We start from the raw sequence: 21,171 nt of genomic DNA on the forward strand, positions 1-21,171 counted from the left end.
AAAAATCGGATTGGTACTCAGAGCGCTTGGCTGGATCATGTCTCAGTAGTTTGAGAGTCTGTAGTTGCATGTTTGAAGAAGATAAGGGTCTGCACTGTGGAATAGGTATCCTAGATGGTTTTACAAAAGACCGGTCAGTATCCTCGGAATGGCCGCTCTGGCGTCGTAGCTGAGCTGCATCTTCCTAGGGCTGAGCCGTAACCGTCAGCTGGCAGGGGTTGCACACGTTAGAGGCTCATCATCTGATGTCAGTCGGTCCCCGGTGCTCGCACGGGAGTGTCGCAACAACAACGGCAGCCAGCCGCATCGCGCGACCGACTTATCAGGCCCTTGGCTGCGCCTGGTCTATTCGCGCGCGGAAACCATCATAGTGGCGACGGGTGGCTTACACATTTGAAACGGTCAATGCTGCGGTTGAACATGACGAACGCCTGATGAGCGGTGTCGTGGCACCTGGTGCAGGAAAGCCATGGAAGGAGGCACGGAGGAAGCTCGGACGGAACAGGTGCGTTAGCCGAGAGTCACCCGCAACAAGGCATGTACGTGCTGCAGCAGCAAACAAAGTCACCACTACAAGACACAAATACATTTGTGCATACGATCATGCTACGGTGATCTCGCTACATCCGAGAGGCAGTGTTTAATACCGAACCATTGCTTTGACCACCGAAAAAAGCAATTCGCAATCGCATATGCTCCAATCACGAGAGCGCAAGGCGATAGGTGGTCTCGCTATGGGCGGTTGAATGTGGCATCATATCGCAACCGGTCATTAGAACCTGTCCATCACTCTCAGGCCGCCTCGTATGTCTCAACAGTCCAGTCCCCTCAGATCTCGTAAAATCTTCTCGCTTCATCCTCAGTCACAGCGCTAGTGTGGCACCTCGTCAGGTCCACAAGTCCATACTTGCTTCCCTTGATCTTCCACCACATATCGCGACGATTGCCATTCAGCTTGCCGCCCAGGATATCTTCCTTCAATTGCTTGATGAAGGGATTGTATATGTCTGGCTCCTCGAGCTCAGTAAGCTCCTCGCGCATGACGCGAATGGCCTCAAGTGCCCGTCCATAAGCATTATCGCCCACACTGTTGCTGATAAGGTTGCGAATCTCCTTTGCAACATCGTCGACGGCTTCTTGGATAGCCTCCATGTCGTCAGAAGCGGCCAGCGCTTGCTTGAACGAGGGTATGAGATTGTTGGTTTCGATCTTGACTCGCTTGGGGTTGCCGAGGAGTGCGTCAACATCGAGACCGGAGAGGGGCTTGTCGCGATCTCCACGCTGGCGTTTTCCTCGACCTTTGACCTTTGGTGGGACTTTCTTGACATCTGCTGCTTCCATCAATCTCTTGAATTGCTTTTCCGATGCGGCGAGGAGCTCTGCTGGTGGCGCGGAGTACTTCATTAGAATCTCGGGTGGATCGGGAATAGGCAGCGTAGGGTCGGGGTGCGTCGCTCGCCATTTTATCACGTGCCCAATGCGGTGGACAAGGGGTGAGAACGTATCCTCTGGTTTCGCATATTCCTCTGGGTTACCCTCTTCGTCGCGGCCAAACGTCGATAGATCCATTGCATCGACATAGTCGCTCATTGCGTCAAGGAGCTTGTCGGTAGGCAAGTCTCTATGCTCTGTGATAGTTTTTCCACTGACTGTGAGCTTTCGATCCAACGGTGGAAACTTGTACCGTCTCATGTCTTCCTCGAAAGGTAGCTCAACATCGACTAGAGCCTCCCACTCCAGCTCGATACGGGGAACAAGGAGCAGCAACACTGGAGGTTTGAGGTCTTTTGCCACCAGTCTTGCGATCGCATAGCAATCGGCTTCGTAGAGAGCGTGAATGAACGAAGATAGGGCGAGCTGTGCTTGGGTATTGGCCTTCTGCGGTACGATGAAGTTGGAGCGGCCAATGGGAAGATAACGCTCGAACTCCTCCATCTTTACAAAGCCGACCAATTCTAGAGACTGTTGGGTTTCCAGTTTGACGACATTCATATCGGACTCTGAGATGTGCACTGCAGTTCTGCCGTATTCATAGCCGCGCTCTAGCTCGTCAAGCTCAACGGGGTTTTTCAGACCAGGCTCATCCAGGTTGTCCACTTGGTAGACGCGCTGGTTGTGGACTGCTGCCAGATCGGGCATCAGCTGGTCTTCGCCCACGACAGTCGCCGATGACTGCCCCGATGCGCCCGGATCCGTTCGTACTGCGAACGTACTTGCTGTGGGCGGCTTTGATATCATGGTACATGGATATCGCTCGACGTCAATGGTAATGGTGGCCTCGTACTTGCTAGCATCTCCCAATGTAAGCGAGCCTCTGTAGCTCTGAACAGGGCGGGTTTCCTTGAGACGCGGTGTATGAAGTTGATCGATGGCTGTCGCAAGTGTGCCGAAGTTGCCATTGCAGTCGTCTATAAAGCCCTTCAATATAGCTTCATTCTTTGCCTATATCGGGTCAATCATTGTCCGTGTTCGCGATCGTGTCATATACCTTTCCAGCGTTCTTTCCCTCCTCTTTATAGCCCACATCTTCGTCATCAAAATCGAGACCGAGCAACACAATCTCGAATGGAGCAGCCGGGTCTTTGATCTTCGTCGCCATCTCTTCGAGATCACTTGTGTCCATTTGACCGCGACCATCAGTCACAATGATCACCCTGCGATCGTACTTTAATGGGTTACCTTTGGCACCTTGTGTCCCATTGTCGATCATGTGAACAGCTACCGCAAGAGCGGAAAGCACTGTGACTGTTAGCAACAAGCAGAGTTATAAATGCATGCTACTCACAGTCGCCGCTATCTGTTTTGCTTGGTTTGAGCTGGTCTTGTAGCATTCGTATATCACCGAGTAGATACCTAGCACCCGTCAGTGACTACTACATACCTTGTAACTTGCCAACTTACTGCTTCAAATCTGAGAATACCTTGATGTTCTCATATCCTTCCCCTTCTTCCATAACACCATTAAGATCGGTCTCATCTGTTCGGCAACCGATCACGCTCATCAACGCGGTCTTCCTCCCTGACGCAACCTAAGTCTTGATTAACTTCCGAGCCAAAACAGCTTTGAGCGGAGATAACAGCGTTCTGAGCATCGAACATACTAAATCCCCAAATGAACGTCGACTTACGGTAGTGGTAATCTTGTCCCACACATACTCTAATGCCCAATCGAGGTCTGTCTGATCGCGGCCATGTCTCTTCTCGCCCATTGACTTCCCTAGATCCAGAATGTAGACTGTTGCCTCTTTACCGGCCATGGTCACGTTAGCTGATGCTTCTTTTGCGCGCTTCGCGTATGGTGACTAGCGTCGCGTGCCGTCGATGTCCCGACGCCGGAATGCTGTGGCCCTAATAGATGGTGTAATTTGGCGGTCGTGGACGTGTTGCATCTGGAAAATCGCAAATGGAAGAAAGAGCGAAGGCGTACGATGTTGTAGATGCCGCATCAGACGACACGGTGTAGCCTGTTGCATTAGGCAAACGTGGCACGGACCATGCACTGGAACGCGAGAACCCGTGACGAAGCTAGCCTCATGGAGGACCAGCGGGAAGAACATAACGTGAGCTCGTCAATACCTTCATGATGTGCAATTACGATGCAAGTAAAGCATGGCTTCTACAGTCTAACGTACTTTCAGGTCTATCTTCGCAATGTCTACATACGTTCATCCAAACCTCATAGTAAGAGCCTCAGGCTTACTCCCCATAACCTGTTCAATCTCCTCCAAATTCTCCTTGGTCAGCTTGCGATAGACATCAACTGCCTTGACCGTCTGATAAATCTGCTCCGGCCGCGACGCACCCGTGATAGCACTCGACACGTTCTTGTTTGACAGCACCCACGCCATAGACAGCGTCGCGACATCAGTATCAAGCTTCTTTGCAACATCCATGAGCTTCTTGATCTTGCCTTGTTGCTCGTTCCACGCATCGCTGCCAACGCCTTTCATGACGGACTGAATGTATGGGTCGTCTGAAACCCGGAGACGTGAGTCTTCAGGGACGCCGTCGACGTATTTTCCCGTGAGGAGACCGCCTTGAAGGGGGGAGAAGATGGTAAGACCGAGACCGCGGCGGGTGTAGAGGCCTGCGTCTTTGAACTCTTGGTCCACTTTCTGAGGACGGAGGAGCGAGTAGCCGGGCTGTTCGACAATGGGGCCGATGAGTCCGAGACGGTCGGCTACAGCCCATGCCTCTTCGATCTCGGAGGCGAGCCACTCAGATGTGCCCCAGTAGAAGGTTTTGCCTGTGTTGATGAGGTAGTTGAAGGCGCGTACCGTTTCTTCGATTGGCGTGTAGCGATCTGGGCGATGCGCGTACAGGATGTCGACGTAGCTTAGTTGTAGTCGTTCGAGTGAAGCTTCGGTTGCTTCGATGAGATGCTTTCGCGATAGCCCAAGGTTGTTGATCTTGTTGCGTGGCGAGGGGAGGGCGGAATTGTGAGTACCCCAGTAGATCTATGCCAGTCAATACAGTTATATGGTTTGGCCCAGCTCCAGCGTGTAATACCTTGGTGGAGACGACGATATCGTTCCTGTTCCACTTGAAGTGTTTGATCGCCCGACCCATGACCTTCTCAGACTCGCCCTTGGCGTATCCTTCAGCGCAATCGAAGAAGTTGATACTGCAGGGAAACAGATACAAAGTCAGTGTACATCACACACGTGTATCGTATGCTTTGACTTACCCAGCATCAAATGCTGCTTTGAGACAGGCGAAAGTGTTGTCATCGCCGACATGACCTCCGTATGTGAGCCAACCGCCGAGGGAAATAGCAGAGATTTGCAGTCCGCTCTTGCCCACGAAGCGGTACTCCATCTCAGGCAGATCTTTGGGTGCTTCGGATTGAGACATGTTGAAGAGTGGAAGTTTAGGGGATAGGTGCTCGGCTGTAAATAGGGAACGAGTCCAATTTATATTGCAATAGCATCATAGTTGCCAACTACCGTGTGTAAGCAAGCCACCAACGATACCGCACGATACAGTGCAGGACGATCTGCTGAATGTGGTTACTTGCTCTAAACAACCATCCAAGGTGGGGCTACTCGCTGCAAGATACCCCGCACAGAGGGCACAAGGGCGTAGGCGGCGCGGGAGGAACCAACCCCATCCCGCCTGTCGTCATCACTACGGAAGACCATTTTAGGCGGTGGGTACAAATCTTGGAGATATGTAAGATACCAGAAAGGACTGCGCTTGCAGCAATTGAAAGTACGAGGTGATGCGATCGCGCATGGTTATGGCAGAACGTGGTGTGGACATCGGGGAAAGCACCGAACAGCGTTCTCTTCTACAATCAACGCGCCTCACCAGATGCCAGGGACCATCCTCTTCCGCGGACCTACCTTGGCGGCACCAAATTTCTCCACGTACCACTCCTTCGTTCCGACGGCCGTCACTCCTAGGTTTGTAGCGACAAATATCGTCGCACAGGCCAGTGTCCAATTGACCCAGCTACCCTCAGGAGCTGCTATGAGCGACAATAGCGCGTAGATGACGACCTCGCAGGTATAGTGCGGGCAGAGGAGGTTCGGGAATACGGTATGCGAGGGAAGCTGGTAGCCGTTGCTCTCGGTGCGGAGGCGGTAGAGGTAGCTGTGGTAGGAGTGTTGCAGCATCTGCGCGGTGACAACTCCCGGCACCAATGCCCAGTTACCGGCGGCATTGTTAGGCGTCTCAACCCAGATGGCCATATTTATCGTGATGTAGAAGAGAAGACCTAGAATCCAGTGGGCGAACCACATCCGGCTCTTGCTCGTCGAAGTGTATGCGTACGACTCGAGCATGCGTCGCAGGCCTTGAAGCAGCAGGAGCGCCCAGACAATCTGCTGCTGCCTGCCAGCTTCCCACACGTGTAGTCTCCATGCCCAGAACAGCGAGCAGAGCACGGATGTGATGTAGAAGTGGGTGAAGTAGTTGTGGGGCACTTGTAGCGACGCAGCGTAGTCGAGGGTACGAGTGAGAGCCGACTGCTGCTGAACGGGTGGCTCCTTCCTCCCGCTCACGCCGGTGACGCGGGAGCCATAAGCAAGAAAGCGCGAGCGCAGGGCAGGAACAGCCTGAATGACGAGGATCTAGTAAGCCGGACAGATTAGTGAGGTGGCATGTGGAGGTGAATGGTGCCGCGATACAAGAAGAGACGCAGCGAGGTAGAAGATGCGCAGCAGGGCCACGGGATGCAGGTCCTCGACGCTGGAGCCTATAGCTGAGAGCGAACGCGATAGCGACGCCATGTCGGGAGTATTGAAAAGTGAACGCGTAGGGGGCTGTGACGGCAGAATGATGAAGCCCTGACTGGTGCTGACCGCTTATTCGACGGGCGAGTCACGTGCCATTAAAGCCAATCTCTCCGTGGTTCTCGCGACCAAACAATCTGGCCCGCAGGAGATGACGAGGGCTAAATAACGCGGCAAAGGCCGAGTTAGCGGCGGTTTGGAACCTTGGGAGTCCTGTTTCGGCTGGGATGGCGAGCCACGAGGAACACGGGACCAGCAGCTCGCAGCGCTCCCTATGAGTGGAAGAGGCCGACTGACAGACGGCGAGCCACGCAACATCAAACGTCACGCCCACACGGCGCGGTAATGGTGATGTCGCGTCGCCTGTTGTTGTTCGTTCACGATAGACGATGGCTTGATAGCAGCACAAAGGCGAGTGCAGGGTTGCCTTGACGATCCATGCCCCCCATGGCTGGCGCAGGCCGGTGAATGGTGGAGCGCTGCCTGCTACTGGCAAGCCTCTCAGCTCTTCTCCGTGTCGCTCCTCCTCCACTACACCTCACAACGCGCCTTCATCACCCACCCCCCGACCGCGCCGTCCATCGCAGCCCGTCGAGCAGCCCAGCGCCCTGTTGTTGTTGCCGCCCGCGCCGACTCTCCTGCAGAAGCCTCCGTTGTGCTCCTTCCGTCCCTTGCTCTGCAAGCCAGCATGAGGCAGGAACTCGAGTGTCCTGTCCCAGCGTAATGACCAGTAATGCCGATCCGGTCTTAAACGCACCCTCTGCCCCCAAGTCCTTTCACCACGACCGCCCGCACAGCCCGCCGTCCCCTCGCCCGGCACCCAAGACGGCCGCGTTTCCGTCCCAACATGCTCACGATGAAGACCAGGACGCTGAAGGCGAGTCCGAGGCCGAGACGGTCGTCCTGTCACGGGACGAACATCCCGAAGAAAACAAGATGATCAAGACAGAGCGCGTCGAAGACGACGACGACGATGCATCGCGACTACGCTCCATCAAGGAGGAGTCACGGGCGCATTCAGCCCAGCCCAACGGCCGTCGCCGGTCGAGCAACGGCAACAATGTCAAGGTCAATGGCGCCAAACACGTCTCGGAGCGCGATGCGAAGAGCCCCGTTCCTACTTCACCCAGCAGCCGCACGGCCTCGCGAAACACCAAAGACACAAGTCCCAACGACTCGGCCAAATCGCCCGTCCGATCCGCCCTCTCTCCCACACAAGCTACTACTCGCGGCCGCAGCGCGTCGACTGTCGAGAACCGCAAGCGCAAGCAGCGCGATCAATCCTTCCCCAAGACCTTTGAGCCACCGCGACAAAAAGCTAGGACCGAGGGCCTCAAGGACGCGCGCCCACCTAATTCACCTGGCACGCCAGGTTTTGGTCGCCCACACAAGCGTTCGCAGTCAACACAATCCGCCGTCACAGGTATCGCAGGCCGCAAGCGCCGCGAGGTGACCAACCTCGCTCTGTCGACAGAAGAGCATTGGTCGGGATCGAGTTCAGATCACTCAACATCACCGCAGCCCACGTCCGCGCCGCACCTCCAACACGCCCGGGTGAAGCGCTCCACCAACCGTGCGCTGACCTCGCCTGCACGCACCATGCCCCAGAGGAAGGTCGACAGATTCGGCGCTACGCGTCTTGCTCGAGAAAGCGAAAGAGGCGATCTGGATGCAGTTAAGGAAGCCTTCGAAGACGCGCCCGACGAACTGAATCAGCCCGACTACGCCGGTATCGCTCCGTTACAAAAAGCCTCGCTGCACGGCTGGGCACCTGTCGTTCGATACCTGATTAGCAAAGGCTGCCGAACAGACTGCGAAAGCCACGATCGAGATACTCCTCTTATCGATGCGGTAGAGAACTCGCACTTGGATGTCGTCAAATTGCTGCTCAACGAGGGCCAGGTCAATCCACATCACTCCAACAAGAAGGGTCAGCGTGCGATTGATGTGCTGGACCAGGAGGATGACGACGCCGAGGAGATTGAGAAGGAGCTTAGAGAGGCGATGAGAAGGCGAGCAGACACGTCCAACAACGACCCCGAACGCACCCAGAAGCAGGCCAAGACCGCATCGCGATTATTGTACAACGAGTTCAACGTGGAAACATTGATCGAGAAGGCTGGCGACGGAGATATCCTTGCAGTAGGAGAGCTGATCAACAGCAACATCAAACCGAACATTACCTGTGGCGTTGCAGCAGCAAGAGGTGGACACTACGACATTCTCAGTATCCTTCTGGCGAGTGGCCTCAAGGCTGATCCCGACCCGTCCAAGCACCCAGAAACACCCATGACAGTTGCCATTGGACGAGGATACCTTAAGATCATACAACTACTTCTCGAGCAAGACAACTTCAACCCTACTCGCCGAAACAAAGACAACAAGACGTACTACGAGATTTCTGAGGAACGGCATGGTCCAAAGTGGGAAGAAGAGAGGGATATGCTGAAGCGCGCCTGCGAGGAATATCAAACGACACATCGGAGCCCGCGGAGAGTCAAGAAAGAAGCTCCAAATGCCCCGGCGAACCGCATGAAGAGAAAGACGTCGCCGCGAAGAGAACGGTCGTCTTCCCCACGTCCTAATGCAAAACGCGCGCAGCTGGTAAAGTCGACGACAGAGCCTGCTGCACCACAAAAATCTCGACGACTCATGTCCGGAAAGGAAAAGGCGACCAGAGAAGACCAAAGAAGAAAGCGCGTTGTAGACGACGATTCATCAGAGGAGGAGAGCGAAGAAGACGTACGGCCACCCATCCGGAAGGCCAAGCAGCGTTCTTACAGCGAAGGCGAAGAAGCGAAGCCTGTCAAGAAGGTTGTAAAAGCACGATCAGACGACAACGAATCCAAACGACCGGACCGAGCTCACTCCGACGAGAGCGACGAGGACCATGGTACTAAGCAGCCAGTCAAGATTCGGACAAAACCAGGTAGACCACTCAGCGCCAAACCGACACCCGAGATCGACTCTCCAGACGAACGCAAGGTTGTCAAAAACAAGATCAAATACAAGACCGTTGAAGACAAGATTAGGAAAAGAAAGATGTCGGATGCATCAACAGACGATGTTAGCGTGAAGAGGACGCCCACAGCATCTGCCAAGTCTACGCCCGTACCGCCTGAACGGATAGCAACACCAGAAGTCGAGCGCGCACGTCGGCAAGAGGAACACAAGCTACAGGCAGAAGCGAAACGCAAAGCCGCAGAAGTTGCAGCCGAGGCCGAGGCGAAGCAGAAGGAAGCTGAGGAGGCGGCTCGCAAAGCTGAAGAGATGGAGCAGGCGAAGAAGAAGGCCGAAGCAGAAGCAGAGACACAGCGTCAAGCAGCAGAAGCAGAGGCAGCACGGATACGAGAGGAACAGGAAACTCAACGCCGAGCAGACCAGGAAGCGAAACGCCAGAAGGATTTGCTCGAACGTCAAGACCGGATATCCAGGCTCCCACGAGCTTTGAGACGCGCCTGCGAACTAGGCACCAATCGACCGCTTCATTTCGCAGGGGAGCAACTTGGTGTATCTGCTATCTTTCTGCCGCTGTTCTTGGCAAATGCTGAGGACCTGGGTGACTCGCAAGCCATCCCAGACCGGAAATACATCTGTTCATTCCAGGCTGTCGGCATACTTGGACTCCCAGAGCTTGATCTAGCGCATCTCGGCGCTCCTTACTCTGACTGGTCTCGCATCCCCGTGACCCGTGCACAACGAGATGCCATACTTCGCCAATATGACATTGCGCTGTTAGCCCAGGACACCCGATTCCCAATGGAAGGCTCGCCTGAGTTTGACTACGCCAAGATCCAGGACAGCATTAAAGAAGCCAAGAATCAGTTCTCTGCTATGGAAGGTCTGTATTGGGTGGAAGAGTCGCTACTTTACGCCGAAGTCGAGAAGATCGAAACCCTACGGCCGCTGCTCTGCCATATGCGCTCCGACTGCAAAAGACGACGCATACATCTAGTTGACAGCAGCGAAAAAGAGCCAGAGAAGAAGCCGAAACCTAAGAAAAGCTTCATGGATATGGTGCGCGAGCACAACGGCATGAATGGCACAGCGCCTCGCGCAATCGTCAACGGCAATGGATGAAGTAGCTAGGATATGTGGACCCTGATTGTATACTTATTCGGATGAGAACCATCCCACATTGCCGCGCCGTGCCGTACTTTGTTGTACGAAGAACAAGAGCGCCTGGGGGGAAGCTACAGGAAACTACGCTTGTCAATATGTTATGTAGTGTCCAGCTCCGCAGCGGGAAACTGGCCTGGAGGTATAGCGAGCTCAGCAACTCCATGAATGAGGACTGATGTGCACAATCACGAGATGAAATCAAACCATTCACGAAGGAACTGTATAATCGTATCCAATGCATCATGCTTTCGCTCTCGTATCGTGCCAGGTTAATCCTTGTTGCCTCAGGCTTCACCCCACTTCGGTGCATCTGGCCGCCCCAGTGGCCCCGCATCAGAGCTCCAAGCTCCGGTACACTTTCACGAATCCAAGTTCCTCACGCGCATAACTTTACTATACTGCAGATACCTCCAGGTGATAGGCCTGGAACTCCAACCCACCAACTACCGATCCCAGTCTCCTTACCAAGCCAATACTCGTCTACATTACAACCTTGCCAACCGTAATAGCCGCATCCCCGAACCCGCTCCCACCCAGTACGCCTCCACGCCCTTTCTCTCCCCACTCCCACAGCACAATGGCACCCAAAAACAAAGGCAAAAGCCAAGCCAAAGACGACAGTGGCAGCAAATCCGAAGGCAGCGGAGGAAAAGGCAAACTCAAGCCCGCAACCTCGATAAACGTGCGCCACATCCTCTGCGAAAAGCACTCGAAAAAGGAAGAAGCCCTTGAGAAGCTACGCAACGGCGCGAAATTCGACGAGGTGGCCAGGGAGATGAGCGAGGATAAGGCGCGTCAAGGGGGCAGTCTGGGCTGGAAGGTCAGAGGTAGTTTGATGCAGGACTTTGAGAAAGTGGCGTATGAGCTGGAGCCGAGTACGACAGCGAGCCCGAAGATTGGCGAGGTTAAGACGAGTGAGGGATATCATATCGTTATGGTGGAGGGGAGGAAGTGAGGGGGATGGCGATGTGAAGTCGAGATTGGTGTCGAAAGATCATGAATATGCTGGACAGGCTTGTGGAGGCTTGTACTTGACACCCCAAAAACGAGAAACGGTTCGATATCGCATGTCCTATGCAACTCAATCCCATGGCGAGCTCAGGGAAATACGAACAGCTAAGTTGGTGCTCAGGCTTTGTTGCAACATAATTGTACTCATTCGCTGGCGCTTCTAAAGGATATCTTCCAGTCGGAGACTTTTTCATCTTTTATGCAACAATCGCCTGCATCCAGCGAACCTCTTCTTGGCTTACCGTGCAATTGCCGAATGTAAGTGATATCCCAGGCAATGCTCAGTATGCAAATATACAGCACAAGCCAAGTTATGTTGGTATTTTCGCCTCATTCCACAATCCTCGCAACGGCCATTCCTCGCCGCGAATTGGAGCGGCCGCACACGAAGAATAGTGGGAATGCGGAATCGTCATATTTATACTTGAGGTACTTGCGGTGTAATCTTCCATCACGAAACTGTCAAGTGAGGCGAGACAAGACACGTCGGTGGCTCTCGGCCACCGTCAAGCAGCTCGGGAACAGTGCGCTAGCGCCCTCTTTATCGCAGTGAAACCGCTATCTCGGTGATCAGCTGGTGCACGGGAGTGCTCCAGTATCACGTGCGGCTGAACCATGGCGTCATCATCTTGAGCAATAGCCGCTTTGGAGGCAGTCATTGAGTGGGTAAAGGCAATGGTAATCGGGCGAATTCTTGCGGCTCCTCACGGCTGACGACGTGTCTGGAAGCCTTGTGTGGTAGCGAACCACTCGGCCACTCGAAGTACAAGAATCAGCCGATCAGAAGTTCAAACGCGAGGAAAAGCATCTAGAAGTACCTTGACACATAACTGAGTTGGACGTCGGACCATCAGTTCATAAGAAAAGTGATCCCAGGCGCCAATATCAGCCTTTTGCCCTCTGCGACGCGAGCACTGGCAATCCGGTGTACCTGCGATAGAGTTGGCGCGCCCCCGGCGTCCACTAACGCTGCACTGACCCCACTCACTAGGCAGCTACTACCTACACCTCCAGCTCCGCCGCCGTCTCACCTGCTCCACCTCCGCCTTCAACTCTCCATCAACCACCTCGACAGCGACAACTCTTTAGTTGCTGCACCTCTTCGACTCAATACAGCGGCGGTCAGCTAGCTGCAGTCGCTCTGACTATTACTCTTCTCCCATCGCCAGCCTCACTCGCCCATCATGGCGGCGACTAACAACGTCCCCGTGACTCTGGACACCCCCATCGTCGTCAAGGTCCTGTTCCGCGGCCAGACGAAGAAGTTCAAGCTGCCGTTGAAGGATCTCGGAGCTCACGTGTTGCCCGACAAGGTTCGTGACATTCTATAACCCGAGGTTGTCACGTCTAGGCGATCGGATCGGTCGCTCGCACGTACGATCAACCACGCTCGGTGATCACGATGCTGACTTGATATGTCATGTTTAGCTCCGAAGTGTTCTTCAGCTTGAATCCGGCGAGCAGGTCGTCTTTGAGCGCTATTCCGACTCAGCCGCCTCATATGTCACCCTTGACGCGGACAAGCCCCAGGTCTACAAGACGCTCTTCCGCGCCGCAAAGGCGAAGCTCAAGTTGCGTCTGAGGGCCACCGTCCCCGGCGAAGAGCCCGTGGTTGCGCCCGTACCTACACCCGCGCCAAACCATGTGGTCCGACACTACCAGCCCACTGCCCACCCCGTGAGCACCGAGACTCTCACTCCTCAGGGCGGCGCTCCCATCTCTCCGGTCATTGCCCGCTCGCCAGAAATCAAGCCCACTGAGAGCACCAGTCTTGTATCGCCACCAACGACGGTAGATGCTGACGGCGAGGCTCCCGTACCGCAGGCCTTCACCGCTCGTCAGAGTAAGCAGCAATTCCACATACCCATGTCGCGCGATCATCGGCTAACACAATGTACAGGCTTCTTCAACAACCTCGCAACTGCGAACTACAACTCAGGCCTCGCATTCCGCCCCAAGCCGAGCAACGCGTGCACTTCGTGGGTCGTATACTGCAACAACTGCAACGAGCCCATGGAGGACGAGCACTTCCACTGCAGTGTATGCGATGGCGGCGATTACGATCTCTGCCCAGCCTGCGTAGACAACGGCATCCACTGCCCCGGAAGCGGACACTGGATGGTCAAGCGCTTCGTCAAGAACGGCAGCGTCGTCAACAGCACCACCCAGCGCATCGCACCCAAGGTCAAGGCCGAGACCGAGGAGCCCCAACAACAGGAGATTCCAGGTGCCTTTACCGATGAGAAGCAGTCCGTCACATATGAGGAGGAGCCAACCCGCACCTGCAACTGCTGCGTCAAGGTCCTCCCCGAGAAGGAGTTTGTCACCTGCATTCCTTGCGAAGACTACGACCTTTGCCTCACTTGCCATGTTAGCAACAAGCACGGTCACCACCCTGGCCACACCTTCAAGCCTGCCACTTCCGAGACCGTTCTGCCCACCCTGGCCGACTTCTTGTGCAACTCTGGAAGGAACGTTCGTCACAACGCTGTCTGCGATGGCTGCGACAAGTTCATCTACGGTGTTCGCCACAAGTGCTTGAACTGCCCGGATTGGGATTACTGCTCCGACTGCCTCAAGAACGCCAAGTTCATCCACCCCCGTCATCGCTTTGTACCCATCTACGAGCCTTTGGCTGAGCCTCTGAACAGCGCAAACCGCCACTACGGTATCTACTGTGACGGTCCCCTCTGCAAGGACAAAGAGAACCTGTCGTACATTGACGGCGTCCGCTACAAGTGTGCTGTTTGCCACGACACCGACTTCTGCCAGAACTGCGAGGCCCATCCCAGCAACAAGCACAACCACACTCACCCGCTGATCAAGTTCCAGACGCCTGTGCGCAGCGTTAGCGTTACTACGCTCAACGACGACAAGCAGCGTAAGTCGATGGCTAGACTCGGCGACCGCATGTGCGATAGGCGATCTACCTCAACCGAGACTGCCCCAGTCGCTCCTTCCACCAATGCTGCGACCCAGGTCCAGACCATTGTCGACGTGAAGCCTTCGGCCGAGCCCCAGGCCAAGAAGGAGAAGATTGCTATTCGTGACCTCCTCGTCGACTCCGTAGAGCCGGTGCAAGAGAAGCCTGCCGCACCCGTTCAGGTGAAGGCACCGGTCAAGACTGAGGCTATTCCCATCCCTAGGTCAGAGACCGCTACCGAGGGCCTCGACGCGCACTTCATCCGGGACACCATCATTGATGGCTCCAAGATCTGTGCAGGTCACCAGTTCGTTCAGGTCTGGACTCTCCGCAACCCTGGCCCCAACGCTTGGCCGCGAGGCTGCAGCGTCCGACACGTTGGTGGTGACAACATGCTCAACATCGACAACACCCGTCCTCTGAGCCACGTCGAGCTTGCTGAAGCTAGCGAGAGCAACGTGCTTGGTCACACTGTCGAGGCTGGCGAGGAAGCCCAGTTCCGTGTTCTCATGAAGGCACCTCAGCGCGAGGGCACTGCCATCTCCTACTGGCGCCTGAAGACCCCCGAGGGTATGCCCTTCGGCCATCGCCTGTGGTGTGACATTGCAGTCGTTGCCGTGCCCTCGCCTGTCGCTGCTCAGCCAGCTATCCCCATGCCAGTTCAGGTCCCTACTCCTGCCTCGGGCTCAGCTACCACCTTCGAGGTGGCTCCTAGGTCGAACCCTCTGTACGACCGCCTTCTACAGGCCAGGGCTGAGCGGATGAAGCAGATGCAACACACTCAGCAACAACAATTGCAGAAGATGAAGGATGCGCACCACTCTCTGCAGCAACAGCTGGATCAGCAGAAGATGGAGCGTGTTCAGCGTGTACGCAAGGCTGCCATGGAGCGTCTCATGGAGGGCCGCCGCAAGGTGCACGAGGAGGCGAACCGTCGCAAGGAACACGAGGCTGCCCTTGCTACTATCAAGCAGGAGCCTGTTGCTTCCTCCAAGGAGGAGATCAAGGTCGAAGAGCCAGTTGCCGAACTTTCAGTCGAGGAGAAGCAGTCTGCATCTGAGCCTATCGCTTCCGGCATGATCTTCCCTCAGCTTGACAAGGAGTCTCCCGAGTCCAGCACTTACGAGTCATCTACCACAGCTCAGCCCGCCTCTCCATCCGAGAAGAGCACCGTTGCACGCACTGTCACCGTTGCTTCAGATGATGAGTTCTTTGAGGATGCTGAGAGTGTCGCCCTGATGTCCGACGATGGCTTCATGACCGATGAGGAATACGACATCCTCGATGCCAGCGACGAGGAGATGCAGTAGGTGGTTTGATAGGCGTCAGCGAAAGCTGCCATATTTCGTGAGCACAAAGGTAGGCAAAGTGTTCCTGGTTGGTGTCTAAAGCGTTCGAATTTCTGGGTACTAGGGGCGTCAAAAGGAATGGACTGGGAGATATCGCGATCACACAACATTCCCTACACAGAGAAGGCGCTGGAGCGCGCTTCGCTACACCTCGACAGGACATGTGAGTAGGGTGCTTCATTGCCTCTGGCTCGGTTACGGCTCTCCTACTTGGCTCAATTTGATCTTTCCTTTCATGTCTTCTATATGTGTAGTAAATCAATGGTAGTTTTCTTGAAAACGCCTCCTGTAACAATGTGACGCTTGCGAAATCCGATTAAACTGCAACACATGCCCTACATCTTGATCGTTTGCGGGCGGAGCATGACTAAGCCAGGGTCTTCTAGCGCGGCCATGCTAGCGAAAAGTGCCCCAGAAAAAAGTTCGAGCCGCAAAGTATCGATACGCAACACCACCCACGCTACAATGTCGTCAGATACAGAGATGTCCTCTGCGGAAGAGATTGCCGTCGTCGCCAAGAAGGAGCGTCGCGACAAGAAGGAGAAAAAGGACAAGAAGGAAAAGAAAGAAAAGAAGCGCTCGAAGGCCGAGTTGAAGGCTGAAGTCGCAGAGTCCGATAGCGAGGACGCAGCAGAGACACCCGCAAAGAAGCGCAAGCGCGAAGCATTGCCCGACGAACTCGAGATCGACGTCAACCTTCCCGAACCCGCCTCCAAGAAAGCCGCTCGTAAAGCAAAGAAAGCCAAGCTGAACCCGACACCCGCCGCCGGCGCAGACGGAGAAGCATCGGTCGCGAAGACGGATGGGAAGACGGACGCAAAGTCAGCTGAAGACAGGGAGAATGCAGCAAAGCGCTCGGAATACGGTGTATGGATTGGCAACTTGCCATGGTCTGCCACAAAGGAGTCGCTACGAAAGTTCTTGACGGATAATACTGAAATCCCCGACGACCAAATCACACGCATTCACATGCCCCCTCCCACGAGACCGCCGCCCCCGAGCTGGACTACAAAGCCAATGAACAAGGGTTTCGCATACGTCGACTTCTCTACTGAGTTGTCCATGTACTCGGCGATTGCCCTGACGGAGATGAAGATGGATAACCGAGCGCTGCTGATCAAGAATGCGAAGAGCTTCGATGGGCGCCCAGACAAGCCCAAGACGGAAGAGACTCAGGATAATGGACGTGGAGCCAAGGACGCGAAACCAAAGAACCCTCCCAATAAGCGTGTGTTCGTCGGCAACCTTTCCTTCGACGTTACGCAGGAAGACCTCAAGAACCACTACGCACCATGCGGAAGAATCGACAACATACATATGGCAACGTTTGAAGATTCTGGTAAATGCAAGGGATTTGCTTGGGTCACCTTCAGGGACGTGGAAGCTGCGACGGCAGCGGTCAAGGGTTTTGTCTTCAAAGACCCATCTGCGTTCAAGAACAAGAAGGATAGGGACGAGAGTGACAGCGAGGTCGACACCAGCAAGCCCGTAAAGCAAAGGAAATGGCTAGTTAACAAGCTCATGGGGAGAGAGTTGCGTCGTGAGTTCGCCGAAGACAACCATACGAGATACCACAAGCGATTTGGCCATGAGAAGGAGGGTGCGGATGGAGAGAATCCAGGCCGTGAGAGAGGCTTTGGCAGGGGAGGAGGAGGCCAAAGAGGAGGCAGGCAAGACTTTGGCGATAGCAATGGCGGACGAGGTGGCAAGCGAAAGGTCGACCCGAGGAATATCAAGAGTGGTGCTGCTCATATGAGTACCCAAAGGGCGAGTCAAGCGATTGTTGAGTCGCAGGGCAAGAAGACTACTTTTGAATAAGCGTAGACGTTGTGGTTATGAAGGAATACACAGGATGGGCTGTGAGCAAGAGCTGGTCGTAGTTGACTGCATATTGTTGCTCCGCATTGTGAGACGGGCAGGTGGTGCGCGCATGGCTACAGCTGTCACCACCCACTTCCACATCCTCTCCTCGTTCCTCAAAACAACCCTAATACTATTGTTACGCCCTGAAAGCGAGTCCTCTTGACGTACCTACGTACACTCTCCTCGCGATTTATTTCCATTCAATTTACACTAATCCAACTTTCCGACAACTCACCTCCACCTCCAAGAATGTCAAACCTAAAACGCATCTCCATCCTCCCCAACCCGTCCTGCGAGCGCGCAGGCCTAAAATCCTACGCCTCCCTCCTCCGTAAATACGACTTCGCGCCCACCACCGAAGGGCCCTTCCAAGTCCTCGACGTCGCCACGAAATCCGTGAAGAACCTGTTTAAACCCGCGGCTAAGAAGGAAACCAAACCGGTTCTGCGAAAGATTGAAGAGGAGGGCAAACCGGGGGAGGTCAAAGCAGAAGATCAGCAGAATGATGCTTTGTATATCTGTCCTGTGGAGATTGGAACGCCGCCGCAAGTGATGAATTTGCATTTTGATACTGGGAGCAGTGATCTTTGGGTATGTTCTTCGTTTTTCAATTGAGTTTGATGGGGAGACGAGGAGGCTGATGTATGTTGCGATGTAGGTGTGGTCTACTCTGCTGGATCCTGCGACGAAGAAGGCGGCGGTGAATGGAAAGACGAAACATAACGTCTTTGATGCAAAGGCTAGTGAGACGTTCAAGAAGGTTGAGGGTGCGAGTTGGAGGATCAGGTATGGGGATGGTGAGTTTCTTCCCTTCTCTTGCCTTTACCCAGTCGTCCAGTCTTACCACATGATGACCTCTTCGCTAATTATGATGTACAGGCTCCACAGCATCCGGCATCGTCGGCACAGACAACGTGACCCTCGGCGGGCTATGCATCGAGAACCAAGCGATTGAACTCGCCAACAAACTCAGTCCGCAGTTTACTTCCGGCGCAGGAGACGGGCTGTTGGGTTTAGGATTCGAACATATCAATACTGTAAAGCCGAAGAAAGTGGCAACGCCTGTTGAGTCGGTCAGTTCGCTGCTCTTGTCTCTATTTTCATTCTCCTATCCTTCCACCTTTGCACCGTCTCTACACCAAAACACGAACGCATTGCTGATCCAATTCCTTCTAGATGATCTCCCAATCCGACATCCCCTCCTCCAGCGAGCTCTTCACCTGCTACCTCGGCTCCTGGCGCGACACCACCGACGCCGATCACGGAGAATCCTTCTACACATTCGGCTACATCGACGACACCGTCCTGTCCCGCTGCGGCGTCTCAGAACCCCACTACGTACCCATCGACTCTTCACGCGGGTTCTAGCAGTTCTCCTCGCCCACCGCCGTGCTAAACGGCGAAACGATCCAACGACCACCTGGAAATACAGCGATTGCTGATACAGGAACTACACTGGCGTTGCTAGATGACGCGCTCTGCGAGAAGATATACAGCACGATCCCTGGTGCGGTGTTCGATAAAGCGCACCAGGGTTGGGTTTTTCCGCTGGGGACTAAAGTCACGGATTTACCTACGTTGGCGCTAGCGGTCGGCGACAAGGTGTTTGAAGTCCAAAAGGAAGATTTTGGGTTTGCGAAGTGTGGGGGCGGGATGCAGTATGGTGGGATTCAGTCGAGGGGCAAGAGCGAGTTTGATATCTTGGGCGATACGTGGTTGAAGGGGGTTTACGCGGTTTTTGATCAGGGGAGGAAGAGGTTTGGGGTCGTGCAGAGGGTGGAGGGGGTGCAGAATCTGGAGGCGCCGAAGTAAGGGGTGGATTGGGGGGTTGTTTAGTCCTGTGGCTTTAGATTGGACTAGATAGTAGGTGGTATCAATTATTCTGATTCATGATTGAACTCAACTATCCCATGTCATCATACATCGTGTTTGACATGCGACCTACGGCGCAGCAGCATTCGCGGCCAACCACTGCCCAAACGCCGCTGCGTTCCTCGTCTGCATGAACACGGTTCCTGGCCCCGTGAACTTGCATACGAGACCCTCACCCGCCGTCATGTTACTGATGATACCTCCGCTAGCCACACGCTCGAGAACGTATTTGCAGTTCCACGCGACGAGGTGACCGTTGTCGATGATGTATTTCTCGTTGGCGGCGAGCTAGAAGAAACGGTAACGTTAGCACTCTATCAATCTGACACGAAGATCGATGATTGGAAACTTACATCCTTCCTAATGATCGCGCCAAAACTCGTCACCCAAAGCACACCCGTCCCACTAATCTTGTATACGAACAGTCCCTCACCACTGAACATGGCTTTGCCGATTCCCTGACTCTTATACTCCGTCACAATACCCTGTGTGCAAGCCAGGAAGGCGTCGCGGCCCACCGACCATGTCTCCTTTCCACCGAGCTTAATGATTGTGATGTCGCCGATGGAAGGAGGGGCGAGCAGAAGTTCACCGGGACCCGTGTATGTGGATTTGGACATGTCGCCGCCCATGAGGGCTTTTTTGAGGGAGAATTTCAGGTTACCCTTTAGCGTCATGGTGTGGGACATTGCTATCATTGCGCCTGGGAGTTGTGTTAGATATCTCATCTCCGCACTTCTTTACTCCTAACTAAACATGGAAGTATGGATCGTGTAGTGGAAGACTCACCAGGTTTAGCAGTAAAAGGACATCCAATGGCTAACTGCACTGTGAGAATGGAGTTTGTGTCCCTGTGGCTCACACGGTAGCTTCCTCCATTAAAAGTTCCCACATCGTCTGCTGAGGCACTTGCGGGTGATGTGTGTGCTGCCGCGCCCGCGCCCACGTATTGCGGTTGCTGAGGTATGCTCTGCTGGCTCATCTGCGACTGGTGGCCCATGCCTGGATGGCCAGTCTTCTCAGCGGGATATCCTGACGGAGTCGCACTTGGGCTTCCGCTAGGGAATCCACCAAACCCAGGGCTCATCGGCTGCTGTGGTTGTGGCTGGTGTTGCTGCTGTTGTGCCTGCTGCTGTTGCTGGAACGGCGGGGGCGGCGATTGCGTTTGGCCTGGGGGCGGGAAGTGCTGTTGCTCGGGTGGCGGCGCATATTGCTGTTGCTCAGGAGGCGGCGCATAGTGTTGTTGTGGAGCGACATTTCCACCTGGCGGAGGTGGGTAGTGTTGCTGTTGCTGTTGGTGTGCGGGAGGGGATGTGGGTGGTGGAGGGTAGGACTGGCCGCCTGGCGGAGGCGCAAAGTACTGCTGCTGGCCCTGTTGGTCTGGTAAATGTTAGAAGGCTGTTCAGGAGGAGCGGTGTTGTAGTGTTGGAAGGCTGGAGAAGGAGCGTTCGGTATATGACGGGACGAAAGTGGAAGGTGTAGATATACCTGGTGGTGCTACTTCTCGTCAGTTTACTTTCGCATACTTTCCGCCATGCGACTCACGAGGATAGTAGTTCCCGCCCGGTGGTGGAGTTCCCTGATATCCCGACATATTCAAGCTTGCGATCCTAAGGCGACGAAGTTGACGCGACTGTAGCTGTTACTCACGGAACGAGGCAAGGGGAGGTTAGCAGCAACCACGCGCAATGTAGGAGAGAGGAGAGGAGCGGAGAAGGGATTAGATTAGTCTACGGAAGCATCAGCACCATAAGCAGTATAGACGTTTTAACCGCGCGCCCCGTTGGTGTCTCCT

General features: G+C 54.6%; 9 protein-coding genes across 9 annotated transcripts; 5 read left to right on the top strand and 4 right to left on the bottom strand.

The window, feature by feature from the left end:
* Positions 1-828: 828 nt before the first annotated feature.
* On the bottom strand, positions 829-3,257 carry KU80 (ATP-dependent DNA helicase II subunit 2; the record flags this gene model as incomplete). The annotated part of the gene is made up of 5 exons (XM_049340245.1): positions 829-2,442; positions 2,489-2,739; positions 2,786-2,853; positions 2,902-3,029; positions 3,102-3,257. The coding sequence occupies 5 exons, from the start codon at positions 3,255-3,257 to the stop codon at positions 829-831; spliced, it is 2,217 nt and encodes a 738-aa protein (XP_049202567.1).
* Positions 3,258-3,665: 408 nt separating this feature from the next.
* J4E93_002299 (uncharacterized protein) lies at positions 3,666-4,854 on the bottom strand (the record flags this gene model as incomplete). Its single annotated transcript, XM_049340246.1, has 3 exons — positions 3,666-4,457; positions 4,510-4,624; positions 4,688-4,854. 3 exons carry the CDS (start codon positions 4,852-4,854, stop codon positions 3,666-3,668), a joined length of 1,074 nt encoding a protein of 357 aa, XP_049202568.1.
* A 452-nt stretch (positions 4,855-5,306) lies between these two features.
* J4E93_002300 (uncharacterized protein) lies at positions 5,307-6,233 on the bottom strand (the record flags this gene model as incomplete). The annotated part of the gene is made up of 2 exons (XM_049340247.1): positions 5,307-6,074; positions 6,132-6,233. The coding sequence occupies 2 exons, from the start codon at positions 6,231-6,233 to the stop codon at positions 5,307-5,309; spliced, it is 870 nt and encodes a 289-aa protein (XP_049202569.1).
* Positions 6,234-6,959: 726 nt separating this feature from the next.
* On the top strand, positions 6,960-10,316 carry J4E93_002301 (uncharacterized protein; the record flags this gene model as incomplete). Its single annotated transcript, XM_049340248.1, has 1 exon — positions 6,960-10,316. The coding sequence occupies one exon, from the start codon at positions 6,960-6,962 to the stop codon at positions 10,314-10,316; it is 3,357 nt and encodes a 1,118-aa protein (XP_049202570.1).
* A 619-nt stretch (positions 10,317-10,935) lies between these two features.
* PIN4 (Peptidyl-prolyl cis-trans isomerase pin4) lies at positions 10,936-11,313 on the top strand (the record flags this gene model as incomplete). The annotated part of the gene is made up of 1 exon (XM_049340249.1): positions 10,936-11,313. The coding sequence occupies one exon, from the start codon at positions 10,936-10,938 to the stop codon at positions 11,311-11,313; it is 378 nt and encodes a 125-aa protein (XP_049202571.1).
* Positions 11,314-12,553: 1,240 nt separating this feature from the next.
* J4E93_002303 (uncharacterized protein) lies at positions 12,554-15,602 on the top strand (the record flags this gene model as incomplete). The annotated part of the gene is made up of 3 exons (XM_049340250.1): positions 12,554-12,682; positions 12,798-13,212; positions 13,270-15,602. The coding sequence occupies 3 exons, from the start codon at positions 12,554-12,556 to the stop codon at positions 15,600-15,602; spliced, it is 2,877 nt and encodes a 958-aa protein (XP_049202572.1).
* Positions 15,603-16,106: 504 nt separating this feature from the next.
* On the top strand, positions 16,107-17,459 carry J4E93_002304 (uncharacterized protein; the record flags this gene model as incomplete). Its single annotated transcript, XM_049340251.1, has 1 exon — positions 16,107-17,459. The coding sequence occupies one exon, from the start codon at positions 16,107-16,109 to the stop codon at positions 17,457-17,459; it is 1,353 nt and encodes a 450-aa protein (XP_049202573.1).
* A 294-nt stretch (positions 17,460-17,753) lies between these two features.
* Positions 17,754-18,872, top strand: J4E93_002305 (uncharacterized protein; the record flags this gene model as incomplete). Its single annotated transcript, XM_049340252.1, has 4 exons — positions 17,754-18,095; positions 18,163-18,301; positions 18,384-18,577; positions 18,681-18,872. 4 exons carry the CDS (start codon positions 17,754-17,756, stop codon positions 18,870-18,872), a joined length of 867 nt encoding a protein of 288 aa, XP_049202574.1.
* Positions 18,873-19,445: 573 nt separating this feature from the next.
* Positions 19,446-20,463, bottom strand: J4E93_002306 (uncharacterized protein; the record flags this gene model as incomplete). The annotated part of the gene is made up of 3 exons (XM_049340253.1): positions 19,446-19,664; positions 19,730-20,079; positions 20,166-20,463. The coding sequence occupies 3 exons, from the start codon at positions 20,461-20,463 to the stop codon at positions 19,446-19,448; spliced, it is 867 nt and encodes a 288-aa protein (XP_049202575.1).
* Between the last annotated feature and the right edge of the window lie 708 nt (positions 20,464-21,171).

This window comes from Alternaria ventricosa, assembly GCF_023758065.1.
Source record: "Alternaria ventricosa strain BMP 2768 chromosome Unknown scaffold_3, whole genome shotgun sequence".
NCBI classification, from domain to species: Eukaryota; Fungi; Ascomycota; class Dothideomycetes; order Pleosporales; family Pleosporaceae; genus Alternaria; species Alternaria ventricosa.